Source organism: Gadus chalcogrammus, chromosome 4, assembly GCF_026213295.1.
Source record: "Gadus chalcogrammus isolate NIFS_2021 chromosome 4, NIFS_Gcha_1.0, whole genome shotgun sequence".
NCBI lineage: Eukaryota > Metazoa > Chordata > Actinopteri > Gadiformes > Gadidae > Gadus > Gadus chalcogrammus.
This window is the reverse complement of record NC_079415.1, coordinates 12,241,087-12,255,063: the sequence shown is the minus strand read 5'-3', so window position 1 is coordinate 12,255,063 and position 13,977 is coordinate 12,241,087. Positions and strand designations below refer to the sequence as shown.

The following is a 13,977-nucleotide window of genomic DNA, read 5'->3' as shown; positions in this document are numbered from 1 at the left end:
TTGACAAGAGGCTCCATCAACACGTACACATCAACCTTTACACCAGAGAGAGAGGGAGAGTGATGCAGTGCTATAAGGCAGTCCCGCCCCCACCCCCCTCTCCCCTCCAATCCAAAACTCCAAAACAAAACAAAAAAATCCTACAAGAGCTAAATTGTTTCAGAAACATTTTTTATTTCGCAGGGACCACCTATTTAAAAACACAATCAAATGGGCATAAGGGGACATTTTAAAATCAATCGTCGTGTAAATGGTTCTGTGTTTGGAAAAGGGCAGGAATGTACAACGGGAGAAACAAAAATAAGTAAAAACAGTGCATTTAAACCACGTACAATTCAAATTTGGCAACGCAAAGAAAAACAAAAAGTATGGTAATACTGATGTCTACATAATAATACATACTAGCACCAGAATGTTCCGTAACCGCACAAAAAAAAAAAAATACACATACACAGAAAAACAGCAACTCTTCAAATGTGTTCATCCATAGTAAAAAGTGGACCTGAATCAAACAGTTTTATCTCCCGTGTTTGAGGACCAACGAGGGAGCGTGACGTGTCATGGGAAAGAAACGGAAAAAAAAACGATAGACGCCATCTTGGAATGAGAGCTTGGTCTGATCCCAGGGGAGGGGGAGGGTGGGGGAATGAAGCCCAATTGATTTCACCCTTTCGGCCCTGGCTCGGCCCACCTCGTCTCGTCTCCCGCCGACGCCCCGCGACCACGGCACGGCCCCAGGGGGAGGGGGGGCTGATCACATGGCCACCTTGGCGATCTGCTCCTCCAGCTTGGCGATGCGCCGGTCTTGCAGGATCACGCGGTCCCTGAGCGACTTGAACTCCCGCAGCACCTCCTCCAGCTTGTCCTCCCCCTTCTGCAACACGGGACACAGCAACGGGACAGAGGGGGAGTGTTACGGGATTATGGCTGCATGGGGGAATTCTTAAAAATTAGGAAAAACCCTTTTTTTGGCATGAGAACTCCTGCCTAAAAGAAAGTTAGGAGCCGACGTAAAGGTTTGAGAGAAAAACAGGTGCTTTAGATTCATGTGCAGCAGGTTGGTGTTGGTGTTTGGACCAGGAGCCTCAAACAAAGCTGTAATCTGATTGGACGCTCTTCGAAGACAGCCCGTCTTATGACCACGTTTCTGTGACCACACCCAGGTCCGCCTCAATAGGTTGTATACAACCTCATCACAAAGAAAGAATGTATTTACACTTTGTTGGAATATAAATCGATTTTCCAAAAACACTTTTTTCATGAATGATTTGTTTCAGCCAAAATAGACTTTTGTATTGTTTAAATGTTTGAATACCGCGTCATGAATGAAGCGGGATCCAGGGGTCTTCTGGGGAGCGTAAGGGTTTGGCGAAACCTTCAGCTCCCCGTTCTTCAGTGAGATCAGGATGGGGTTGAATGATGACAGGTGGGGTTCACTTAAAGTATCAACTCTTTTACTATCTAGAAAAATTGCTTTTATTAACTGGGCAATAAAATTGAAAACACGCCTACTAGATCTGCCCTATAAAAGATGGGGATACAATACAGAAGAGTTGATTGTACAGTCGTGAATGTACCGAGGTGAAGTGTACTGGGGAGAATGAAGGAAGACCAAGAACACAAACGAAGAACAAAAATGATCCAACTTGCCAGCGCCCTTGGCAGAAGATGTATGTGTTGAAATAAATATACGTCTCCAAAGGACTCGGATTAAAGACATTTCTTAACCACCCTTGCGTAAGTAGGCCTACCAAATTAAAAGAAATAAGAAATGGACCAATTTTTACCATAGGGATGAAGCTAAATACTGGATTGTGCACGAAATAGTAATACCATGAAGGAATCTTAGGGAGGTAAGGGCTCTTACCCCGACCCTTAGAGCAGAACGAAACCTAGAGGTTAAATGAGAGATCGGACAGAGCTCACCTGGGACTAGCCTCTTACTCTAAAGTTTGTTAACCAGTGACTGAAATCCATCGTAGGAGGGACCAAGAGTTCTAGTCCCATCATAGAAAACCCTTGGATCAGACAACAGCCCAGACTCGTAGGAATACATGGGTACTGCTGAACGCTCATCATGAACTGACCATTGGAGCTCTAAGGATGCACGGTGACATCACGTCTTCGCCCTCATCAACTCTGTGTAAACCACACATCATCCATATGAATATACACTCACTATGGGGGTGGATTGTGGGGCCTGGGGTCCAGGGGTCTTCTGGGGAGCGGAAGGGTTTGGCGACACCTTCAGCTCCCGGTTCTTCGTGGCGACATAGCCGTTCTTCAGCGAGATCAGGATGGGGTTGCCGTTCTTCCCGGCCCACCACTCCTCCGCCTCCACGGCGGGGTCCGGGCCGGCCGTGTCCGGGTACAGGTCATCCTGGAACAAGTCGGACTGGGGACCAAAGCCACACCAGCCAGAAGGGAACAGGCAGGATATCCCGTTATAGAAGAACCGAATAATCGTCAATTCAGTGCAGGATGTGAAAAGTATAAATAAATGACCGCTTTACCTTCCGGGGCACAGTCATGATGATGGGCTCACACTTCCTCTCATGCAATTTATAAAACCTGACGAGAGAGAAGTTTTTTGTTTTTTCTAGGAATATAAAAAATCCTCCAAAATGCATCAGAAACAGATACAATTGTGCCAGCAATTCAATTCAAATATTATCTTATAATGCAATTTATAAAACCTGAAGAGGTTTATTTATACATAAATAAATACAGCATCTCAGATTAATCGACAATCTAATGAAAATGGTTTTACAACGGCAAGACATGAACTGCACGACCAGATGAGCATGACTGCCCTCTGCTGGCGAGGCAAGCGCAATGTCACACCGAGCGTACCTAGCAATTTCACATTTGTTGACGTCGAGGCCTCTCTTGGGCATGTAGCCCATCCCCCGCTGAGGCTCCTTGGACGAGAAGGTGTTGAGGTAGTGCACGTACGGCGACTCGTCCGTGATCTCAAAGTACCGAATGCTGCTGTCCCCCTGGAGGAACGGGATTGGAAAACACACAGAGAGAATCAATTAGATGCGTGCCATAGTTTGGAGGCTTTCATGCAAAGTTGATCACGATACCATGTGTATATAGTGTACTAAGCATGGATGGCCCCAGTGGGGATCGAACCCCTAACTCTGGCGTCGTGGATGCCTTGCTCAAGTGGAGTCAATTGGGACCATCAGAGAGTTGCACCACACAGTAAGAAATGTTTTATTTTGTTCATAGCTTTGCTCACCTTTCCGCACAAGTACACGATGTTGGTGTCCGGGTCGTAAAACGGCAGAAGAATGCCGTTGCTGGAGTCCATCTCCTGGATGTTTATGGGCTCGTCCATGTTATCCTGAGGACAGATGGTTTGGGAAAGGTGAACGTTAGGAATGCCATGAGTCCGTTTGTACCGTTTAGGAGACCCTTTCAGCCGGAAACAGTTCATGGTTATGAATGAGCAGAAAGGAGTGAGGCTGCTGGATCATTGAGTACAATTAAGACATCCGTGTTTAAATCTGCCGCCCATTTACACTTTTCAGGCCCCATTTTACTCTCCCACACAGATACTCAATCATGCACAACACACACAAACAAATGCATTCTTTGAGAAGCAACCTACAGTTCTCCAGAGAGCCAGCTGGCGCTCGCTCATGCGGCTGAATCCAGTGGTGAAGATGCTGCCGTCTGCCAGGAAGATGGCTCTCATTGGTCGAGCTCCCTCGTGGGCCTTTTCCTTCTCCTGGAACCGATCGGTTGAACACGTCAGGGGTAGGACTGATTTAAGGGGAACTTATTTACTTGAGATATGTTTGCCAAACGAAAGGCCCAATAAGAGATCAGATTTAATAATAATTGTTCTTATTTGCAGCGATTAACAAAATATTCGATACACCTTAGATGACTATAAAACCAAAGTAATCTGCTAAAAATCATGAAATAAAACAATGTGTCAGTGATAATAATTTCACCTCTACAATGATTCAGTTTGAAGTTGTTTTGTATGTGACTTAAGGGTAACCGCATACAAAACAGTGAAACAATGCCCCATTCCTAAATTAAGGCAGTTAAAAGAAACAATCTAAACTTACTACAGCTAAATCGCAAAAAAAAAAAATACTAAAAATACTTTAACAACACTTAAAGCGCTGCCGGCAAGATCAGCTTTCAGTCAAAGTCCCTGTCGGCGTTCTCCAGACTCACCACGATGATCTTCCCCTTGCGCGGGTCGATGACGCGCACCGTCTTGTCCTTGCAGGCCGTGCAGATCAGGCTGCCGCTGCGGCTCCAGCAGGCACTGAAGATCACGTCAGGGTGCATGTCGTCCAGACGCACCAGGGCCTCGCCCGTCCCCACGTTCCAGATCACCACCTGGTTGTCACAGCCTGGGGGGGCGGCGTGCTTTAGTTATTAGTAAGCCACTGGGGAAAGTTGACTTTAAAGTTAAAGGTGCAGTGTAGTGTGTGGCCTCTAGTGGTGAGGGTGCAGAATGCAACCGACTGAATACATTGCAATAAACACTATTACTGTACCTACCCATACGAGCCCTGACTAGTTATGAGTATCTACAGAAAAGGGAACATTTAACCAACAAGGAGAGACAAAACACCACGTTGTTTTTCAAGCACTTATCTTGGAACGCCACACTTTTTAGTGACTGTTGGAAACCATAAGAAACCATTTTGTTCAGTCAGGGGCCTTCAAGTGCTAGATGTGCTGGGGCTTGTGTTGCGTGTCATGACGTACCTGCGCTAAGGAGGACATTACGAGCCGTGGGGTGCCAGGTCACGATGCCCACCCTCTTGGAGTGGCCCTCCAGGACCACAGCCGGCTGTGACAGAGGTTCCTCCAGGCCATTCTCAGGTATCTGCCACACCTGGGGGACAGGGAGACGGTTACCATGATGACTATCCCAAAGACTTGCGTGACTAAATCAAACGTTGAGGAGAGAGGATGACTGGATAATGTAAGGGGGAGGGGTATTTCCCAGGTAAAATAGTATTCAGCACAGTAGGGTAACTAGAGTAAATATAGGAGTTACTAAAGATAAAAAGGAACCCATTCCAGGAACTCCTTCCTTACCATGACCTTGCAGTCTTCAGAGCCGCTGGCGATGACCAGGTCGTTGTGAGGACACCAGTCGATGTCCAGCACGGGGCCCGTGTGACCGCACACGGTTGGGTAGGTCTTGTCTATGCGACCCGTCTGGAACACAGCACACAGGGCTTAGACTGAGACAGTCAAATTACAAATGGCGGACTTGGGATTCCTTCGAAGAGAGGAATTCAAATCACATCCTTTTTCTAGTAACATAATACATTAGTTTTCTGCCATTTAGGTTATTCGGTCTGGTTGTCATTAGATTGAACATTTATTCATCTACAACAGACACTATACATTACAATGACACTATGGGTTGACAGAAAGGCCACACGACACCCCAGTTCTGAGTTAGGATCAATAAGTGAAATTAGAGGAGCCTCTGTCTAACAAGACCAATATAATCTCTACTTCATTTGGCCTTCATTGATAATCAATGGAAATTCCCCACAATCAATTTTAGCAGAGATGTTGGCTGTGTCCGTGTCGGCTGACTTGGTGGGTATTGAATTCTAACACCAAGCAAACGTTCAGTCCAATGGACGACGCATAGCAGCAAAGGTTATGAAAAAAGGCAACCCGACTTATTTCCCTCCCCATCCTTCACTACAATGGCTGACAATCTTTCACTTTGCATTAGTATAGCCCCCCTGGTCTAAGGCAAGGTCTTCCTTCTGCCACAGGTACATCACATGGTTAGAGAGGGTAGCACCCTGTCACTTTGGCTTATATTAGCAGTTAACTCAACGTTTTCGCAATTTGTATTCACAGACCCCAACCTTGGGTAGCATGGCACATGCGAATTACGTTGAAATGGCCTCTAGACACCGTAGAGATGAAGCCTTTATTCATCACAAGTAGTGCCGTCACCATTTCGATCATGACGCTCCAGCACCGCGACTTGGCCAACGTTATTTTACGTGACAGCCTTTTCTTCCGAAAGCTCACCTTCTGTAGCGGGAGCACCAGGAAGGCTCCGCCCCCGCTGGCATCGATGATGATGGCCACAAACTTGGGGTTGACGGCGCAGAAGGAGGAGTCCCACGTCACCCGGGAGACGCGGATGTCGTCGTAGATCTGGTCGTTCCGCACCGCCTGGCCGAACACATGCCGGAACTTGCTCTGTCGCACAACGCGCCTCAACATATCTGGAGGAGCAGAGGAGGATGTTGTCCGTTAGAGAGCGTGGTCTCATGACCCGTACTGCTAGGGGTCGTGTTTATCAGTTGCTGAGGAATGACATCATGGTCGCTGAAAAGTGTCATGAGGAAGTGGACTAAAAAAGGTTATCAAGTTATTTATAGTGGGGTCAATATTACATCAGCAATATGTTGACTTTACCGGACATCCCTCTTGGGCTTTTAAAGTCAGGTTGGTTAGAGTTTGATTACAGACTGTTTGATTTTTACGGTCGCTTGGTTGTTTTTTTAAAGAAAAAAAATAAATATGAGGAGTAATTTAGTAGCTGAGATTTTACTTATACATTAACCTTATAAAGTGCATGTTATCAATCAACCCATGGATGTTAGGGTATGGGTATAGATTAAGACCATTTAGGCAAGCTCGATGTTACATAAATAAACAGTTAAGGTCATTAACCATGCAATGTGAACCTTTTCCCCCTCTTTTTTTAGGAGGCTACGAACATGCCGCTACGGGGCAGAACATCTGAGATTCAAGTCAGGCTGCACAACACAAGATCAGATTACGGGCCGACCGCATGAATCACAGACATGTGGAAAAATGTGCACAGCCTCAAAAAACTAAAAAACAAAACCAAAAATTAGAGCTAATTCAACTCATGAATTGCTTTTCTTGCATAAGCCGATGATATGCTCCAAGAAGCAAAACGTCTGCTGAGTTTCACCTCTGGTTGTCGATATGTATATCCAAAGATGTACTTCTATTGACATTTGATGAGGAGGAGGGGGGTGGAGGGGGTGACCTCATATCCTCACATGACAGAGAAGATGGCCGAACACAATGTTCTATGCAGCTTCCTACAGTAGAAGCTCTGCCTCTACAGCCAAAACACTAGGAAAAAAAACACTCCTCCACTAGACCCTGTAGTCCTACCACACTGACCCACTTTCTCCCCCTCAACCCTCCCGACTGGTTTGCATTAGGCCTACCACCTGGTATTCAGAGTGAACCTCATACTGATGGACAAAGTTAAATGGCCTTTTGATCCTTAATTGTGACACTTTCTTACTCTGCTCGGTATGAAGGAGTTTGTAGGGCACACATTGTTGTAAGTGGTTGACCAAAGTCTTCCCAAGCCGACTAGCCTTTGTTATTAATACAAGATGTCCCCATGCTATTAGCATATTGACTGTTTTCGCTCATGTTTTGGTGATTAAATGCAGCCCCTAATATCCCTTGCAGAACAGGATGCTGGAAACCATTGGGAGAATGGTCATAGATAAACACTTGGTTTACAATATATCCACGACCATAATCCAGCAAATGTAATGCATTCTAGTCAATCAGATAAAGAAAGGTGGACACCATTCATATCTCCATTCCGCTGCATTGCTTTGCAGCGCCTAACAGGGAGAGTGGCAATGCAATGTGCAGTCGATTGTAACACAGATAAAGGAGAAAGCCGGGTCGCAACGGAGGGGTTCCGTTTTCTAAAAACAAAAACTACACGTACGGCTACTGGATAATGCAATATTTTTAGAGAAGTTGCATTTGTAAATGTGCCAAAGTTAAACATGCATGCATTTCATAATAGGGATGGGGAGGCACGATTTTAAAAACGATGTGATGCCACGAGTTAGCAAAGCTATCGCATCGCTAGCCGTGGACCAACAGCAGCTGCGATCTATTATGACGCAAGGGTCGGTCTCTTCATCCATGGTTTCGGGACGACGTCCAGTGACAGTGGTGAAATGCTGCTGCCGCTGCGGGAATAGGTGCGAAATACTGAGTGCAAAAAAACACCATCGAGAGGTTTCTTACCTTCTAAATCTATGCAGCGTTTTCTTAACGAACGAAACAATCAATCAGAACACATGAATATGTTTGTTAAGGCGCGCCCTTCTTCAGGATGTCTCCCTTGTTTGCCCCAAGACGTCCGAGCTGCTCCGTTTCTTTCCTTTCTCCCTGCAAATGTATGAACCGGAAGCTGCGGGTGAATCGGGTGATGATTCGTGGGGCCAATGATCTTAAAAAAGCATGCCTTTCACCGCTGAGTCGTTAGCAATCCTGGCCGATGCTCAACATTATTCTACATCCAGTCCTATACGTTGCCGCCTGGGCTCAACACATGCGCAAACGAGACACCCCCCTATTGGCATTGGAAGGAAAGGATTGGATGAAAGACTCCTTTAGTGACTGATGTTGTCTGGTTGTAGTAAATGAAACACCGCGATTGGCTGTCCGGGCCCATTCTCTGCTTTAGAGTTTACCCGTTTTCCCTCTAGATCCTCCATCTACATACATACCATGTATTCATATATATTACGTTTTATGACCATTTAGGGCTGTATTAGCCTAGGCTACGCAAATTAATATACAGTATATAAATAATAACAATATAACAAACGAAGAATATTACGAAACTATACCAGTCAGAATGACTGGTATAGTCATTCTGACTTTACCATTATCTAATAGAAATCCATTGAATCGACTGCTAATTTAGACAATGGATTGTTGGAAGGGATCCAGCCATCTGTCCTCCATGAATTACAGACTCTGAAGCAACCCTGATGGGAAACATAAACAAGTCTACCGTGAAGTCTCTGCAAAACAATGAAATTCACTCACTTGTGAGGGATTGTAAGGGAACTAAGCTGTAAGGAATCACCTTCTACTCAAACCAGAGTAGCAATAGTTTCTTTCTCTGTTGGACATCAAGCTTCATAAGATGCCGCAAGCTTTTGTGCTGTTGCAGACGCTAATTAATTTTACAGGAGGCTGACTTGAATGTCTACCCATCATCAGTCATTGCTGAACAATAATTGGTTACTGAATATTCATAATAATAAGTTAATTCACTGTGTGTGTGTGTGTGTGTGTGTGTGTGTGTGTGTGTGTGTGTGTGTGTGTGTGTGTGTGTGTGTGTGTGTGGGTGAGTGGGGTGGATGGGTGTGTGCGGGTGTTTGTGTGTGCGGGTGTTTGTTTGAGTCAGTGAGTCAGTGAGTGAGAGAGAGAGAGAGAGAGAGAGAGAGAGAGAGAGAGAGAGAGAGAGAGAGAGAGAGAGAGAGAGAGAGAGAGAGGGATATGTAGAGAGGGAGATAGAGAGGGTGTTAATGAGAGAGTGGAAGTAGTGAGAGAGACAGAAGGAGGGTGGGATAGTGAGAGAGAGATAGGTAGGGAGAATGAGAGAGAGAGAGACAGAGTCAGAGAGAGCAGGAGAGCGAGAGAGAGGGCATGAGAGAGAATAATAAGTGTAAGATTGATATAGAGAGGGAGAGAGCGAGGGTGATTATGAGAGAGAGAGTGGAGGTAGTGAGAAAGAGGGACAGAAGGAGGATCGGATAGTGGGAGAGGATGATAATTAGAGAGAGAGAGGTAAGGAGAGGGAAAGTTAACCAAAGAGAGCAAGTGAGTGGGAGAAGTAGTGAGAAGGTAGTGAAAAGGTAGTGAGAGAGAGGTAGGCAGAGAGAGAAAGAGAGAAAGAGAGAGAGAGGGCCTGAGAGAGAATAATAATATAAAAGATCAAGTCAGGCATTACCCTTCTTCTGTGGTGGGTTCACTTCGGACGGCCTCTCCACGGGTCTCTTGGGTTTCTTGGGCACATCGAAGGTGTCCTTCATCTGGGACACTTTGGTGCTCTGGCTGTGCTCCGCCACTGCCGGCGGAGGCCGCCCACCTCCGTCCGGCCTCGATCCGCCTGGTCTCCGGCGTCCTTGGTGAAGCTGGTTGGTCTCTTTGATGAGCTCCGCCACGGGCTTGTAGGAGCTCCCCTTGTCCTCGGGTTCCGCATCCACCCGTGGCGGCACGATGCCCTCAACGGTCCTGCGGCGGTCTCTGGACCTCTGGACCTGTGGGACGTCACGCCCAGGCTCAGGCTCCACGCCCCGTCTGCCCGAGACCACCGGCAGCCTCGATGGCGGTGCTTCTTCGTCCTCGGTAGGTTCAGGATGCGTCGGCGTCTCTGGGGGGGTGAGCGGCCTCCGGGGTGCCCTCCGTGCGGGACGAGGCGGAGGAGAAGGAGACCCATCGTCTCTTTGCCACCTGTCCTCTAACATCTCTTTTTGCAGCATGTCGATGTTCCTCAGCTCGCAGTCTGGGGACAGCTTCTCCATACGACTGCAGTAGTCGAAATTGATCATGTCTCTGAACTTATCGTTGATTTTCCGCAGCCTTTGGCATCTTCCGGGTTCAGGGTGGCAGTCGACGGACTGGCGTTGCGCGTCGGGCGGCATGGTGTACGTGCCCATGTCGTCCCAAAACAAGGCCATATCCTGATTGGTCACCACGTCCCGCGGAGCCATGCCCGTGTTGAAATCCACCGTGTGCCTCCGCTTCACCTTCTCGTCCTTATCCGCGTGGCTCCTGCCTCTCCTCTTGACCTCGCTGGTGTTCAGCTGGGCCATGCGGAGCTTGATAAGGGAATTCTTAGGTTTCTTGGGAACGGGGGGAGGCGGGCCTTTCGCTCTGGCCTTCTCTCTTATCTCGTCTTGCGAGTCAAGTGAGGTGTCTGCATCCCCTGGTGTTATCACTAAACCGTTCTTATCAACGACTGTCGGACGCAGCTCGTGAACGGAAGGTGGCTCGGTCACCATTGCAGAGAATACAACAATGTGGCCCTCCTTCTTCAAGCTGGCTGTCTGTATCTGCTCAGTCCAGTTCCCATCACAGTGCTCTGGTAGTGGACATTCAGTGAGATGGCCTGGTTTGGATGAGGATGTAGGATGGCCTGATGCTTGTGATACAGAACAGCTGTTGCACTGAGCCAGAGGAGGTTGAGGGTCGGCTCTACATGGCTGAGGCTCATCGCTTACCTCCTCTCTTTCCCTCCTGCACAAACTCATGCTCCCCTGAACGCCCTCTTTGGCTCTCTTCGAGACGGCATCCCCAAACGAGCTCCTCATGCACCGATTGCTTCCCTCGTGTTGTTGCTTGGTTCTACCGTACGACTGATGAATGTTGCCTCTTTTCTGCTGAGCTTCGCACAAAGAAACCTCCAAACTTTCTGAGTGGCCTTTAGACTTCTCTGTGGATGCGTGTCTAATTTCCCCATCCTGATCCGAGGAGTCAGTGCTTTTGAATTGAGCTATAGTGTTTTCCATATCGTTGGAACTCTGCCTGTGGGTTCTGGCCAACCCCCCTGGCATCTCTGAAGCTAGTCCCTGGTTGTGGATTGTTGGGCCCTGCTGTGTGCTGCATGGTGTATCTCCTCCACCACCATGTTTCTGAACATGGCCAGCTCTAGTATTATTGGCCCTCTCCGTCTGACACCCGATGCCCGTCTCTTCAGACGAATTTAGCTCCATTACGGACCGTGAGGTCAGGCATGTAACATTTTCCGCCATACAGTTGACCGCGGTCGAAATAGTGTCAGATCCCAGACTTTGACTTCCGTCCCCATCACCTGTTCTGTGTAGCGTGTTTCCGTTGGATTTTTCAGCCCACCTCTTGGAATGACCGGATTTTAATCCACCTGCTTGTGGAAGTCCATTCTCTTCCACTTTTGAAGGAGCCGACTCAATTTGTGAATCGGCTTGGTGACTCTCCGGTCCGCTGTCATCGCTACAATCACTCTCACATTTCCCATCAGATGTAAACCGAATATCATCCTTCTCCAAAACCACAAAGTCCTCCTCGTTAGCATGGTCAGTGGAAGCGCTTGGATCTTTCTTGTGCATCCTGCGGGTCAGACCCCTGGCTCCCATGGTGCCATGGTGGGTTTCCCCCTGCTCCTCCATTTCAATGCTGGTGGTCCCCGCTCTGGCAATAGCCAAATCTACAGTGGTCCGCGCTTTCTTTCCCGCAGTCCACCCCAAATGTTGCGCTGTGTCCACCGGACGTAAAGCAGTGACGGTCCCCCGTGCTGCTGGTGACAAGGCAGGACCTTCTCTGACCCCACCCTCATGAACTCCTCTAGCTTTGAAAGAAAGGTTCTCCCCGTGAGCTGGAATAGATCTCATTGGCTCCCTGCTTTGGGGGTCTATTCTTGCAATAGGGGCTATGAACCCGGCCTGCTCAATGGCTAGGTTACTGACACTGATCCCGCAAGTGTGGCCCGGAGACGCCCCACGACCGTTGTTGCCCTCTGCCTGACTCGCGGCCTCTTCTCCTCCTTCTCCCTCTGCGTGCAACGATGGTTCTGTTTCCCCCGACTGCTCCAGACTGTCTGAAACAGCCGCGGGCCGCCCCTCTCTCGCCAGCCCCTTGTCCAGTTTCTGCCCCATTGGGGCGGTTGATGCGGCTGCTGCTACGTTCTCTGCTCACTGTTAGAAAAGGAGAAAGACAAGTGGAAGAATGAACATTAGTGTTTTTCATAAAACATTAACATGCGCAGTGGGATATCGAGAATGCTATGTTCTTTAAAATAAACCTAATTATCGACTTTACCTCAAAATAATATCAATTAAATAATATATTTTAATATTCTTTTTCAATATTTAAAGGTTAAATTGGTAAAACTCGTTTAATTTGTTCCTGTACAGGGCTCTCACTTTCCCTCTCCACACCATCCTCTTATCTCTTCCAATTCTGGCCTGGTGGAATGTGGTGGCGGCTAAAATTAACGCTGGTCTGATGACCCACCCCCAGTGAGTCACACTGCCAAAACAGAACCACGACAAGTGGAAAATAATAGACCAATCCTCAGGTGCCAAGGTCGTATTTTATCCTGATTTCCATCCCCACAAATACCGCTAGACTAAACAACACCAAATAACGTGTCCTTTTAAGGGTGCAAAAGTGAATACGTTTCACAACTCGTATCTAAACTCATCCTGTAACATAATCAGAGCTAGTCTGGTCCAGGGCATCATGCAATCCCAATTACTGCTTTGAGGATGAGGGCGGTCCGTCCTGTTTCCGACTCTTTTAATTGGCTGAGTGCTTGTGATTGTTTTGTTTACTGGTGACTGAAGAAATACTGAATGCCTGGAAAACTGAATCCGAGTCACAAGATAGGTTTCTTTTGGCCGGATTGTCCTCTGGTCTCAGACTTGTTGAGAGGATACTCTTGCAACATGATTCATGGTTGACGAGTGATCATAGAGGAAAAAAGATTCCCAGGCTTAAGACTGGTATGGAGCAGATTAAACCCCTAGGTACTAAATGTTCTAATGTTAGTTGTATGGAGCAACACAACCGCGTCTCCAAATAAACAGTCACCAGTTAGGTTGACTTCAGTGTACCACCGTTTGAGACAGACAGTGATCAGGAAGCAAGGGCTAAACATTCTTTGTGGATTACAAAGAATATTATAACAAGGATTATTATAATTATGAGAATTTATCTTGTCTGTTTGGCTCTTTTTTGGTCCAGAAAATCAATAACAAAAAATCTTTGAAAAGCTGTACGATTGAATCGAAATGATCTTCTCTCCTCTGTCCAGTAAAACCCACATTCCATGTTGAGTGCCATTTTCTGAATGGAGACATCACTTTCTCTCAAAGTTAAGTTAAATCGTGTTTAAGATTTGAAGCAGGGTTTTACAGTCAGCAGGTCAGAAGGTAATATGTTAACCTACTTCTATTTTATTGATTCAGCTTTCTTTATTTCAATTGGACAGCCAGGGTCGTAAATGGTGAACACCCTCCGACTAAAAGTAGATCAAGTGTTTGCATCTGGTATCTCGATGACATCATTACAGTATGCCACGAGCCATGCAGGCCGGACTCACGGCTCACCCTATCTAACGGTTATTTTCGGATGGATCTCTTCATGCTCTTACAATGGGCACAGCTG

General features: G+C 47.1%; 1 protein-coding gene across 2 annotated transcripts; it reads right to left on the bottom strand.

The window, feature by feature from the left end:
• Positions 1-145: 145 nt before the first annotated feature.
• Positions 146-12,722, bottom strand: LOC130380910 (uncharacterized). Of its 2 annotated transcripts, XM_056588339.1 has the most exons (12): positions 12,628-12,721; positions 9,782-12,503; positions 6,046-6,245; positions 5,080-5,202; positions 4,744-4,873; positions 4,201-4,382; positions 3,620-3,739; positions 3,248-3,352; positions 2,854-2,999; positions 2,514-2,571; positions 2,180-2,395; positions 146-874 (listed from the first exon to the last, which is right to left on the bottom strand). In XM_056588339.1, exons 2-12 carry the CDS (start codon positions 12,462-12,464, stop codon positions 755-757), a joined length of 4,083 nt encoding a protein of 1,360 aa, XP_056444314.1. In that variant the 5' UTR covers positions 12,465-12,503; positions 12,628-12,721; the 3' UTR covers positions 146-754. The 2 variants fall into 2 exon arrangements, with proteins under 2 accessions (XP_056444314.1, XP_056444315.1); XM_056588340.1 differs by lacking the exons at positions 146-874; positions 2,180-2,395; positions 2,514-2,571 and adding an exon at positions 2,615-2,696 and having other exon boundaries at positions 12,628-12,722.
• Between the last annotated feature and the right edge of the window lie 1,255 nt (positions 12,723-13,977).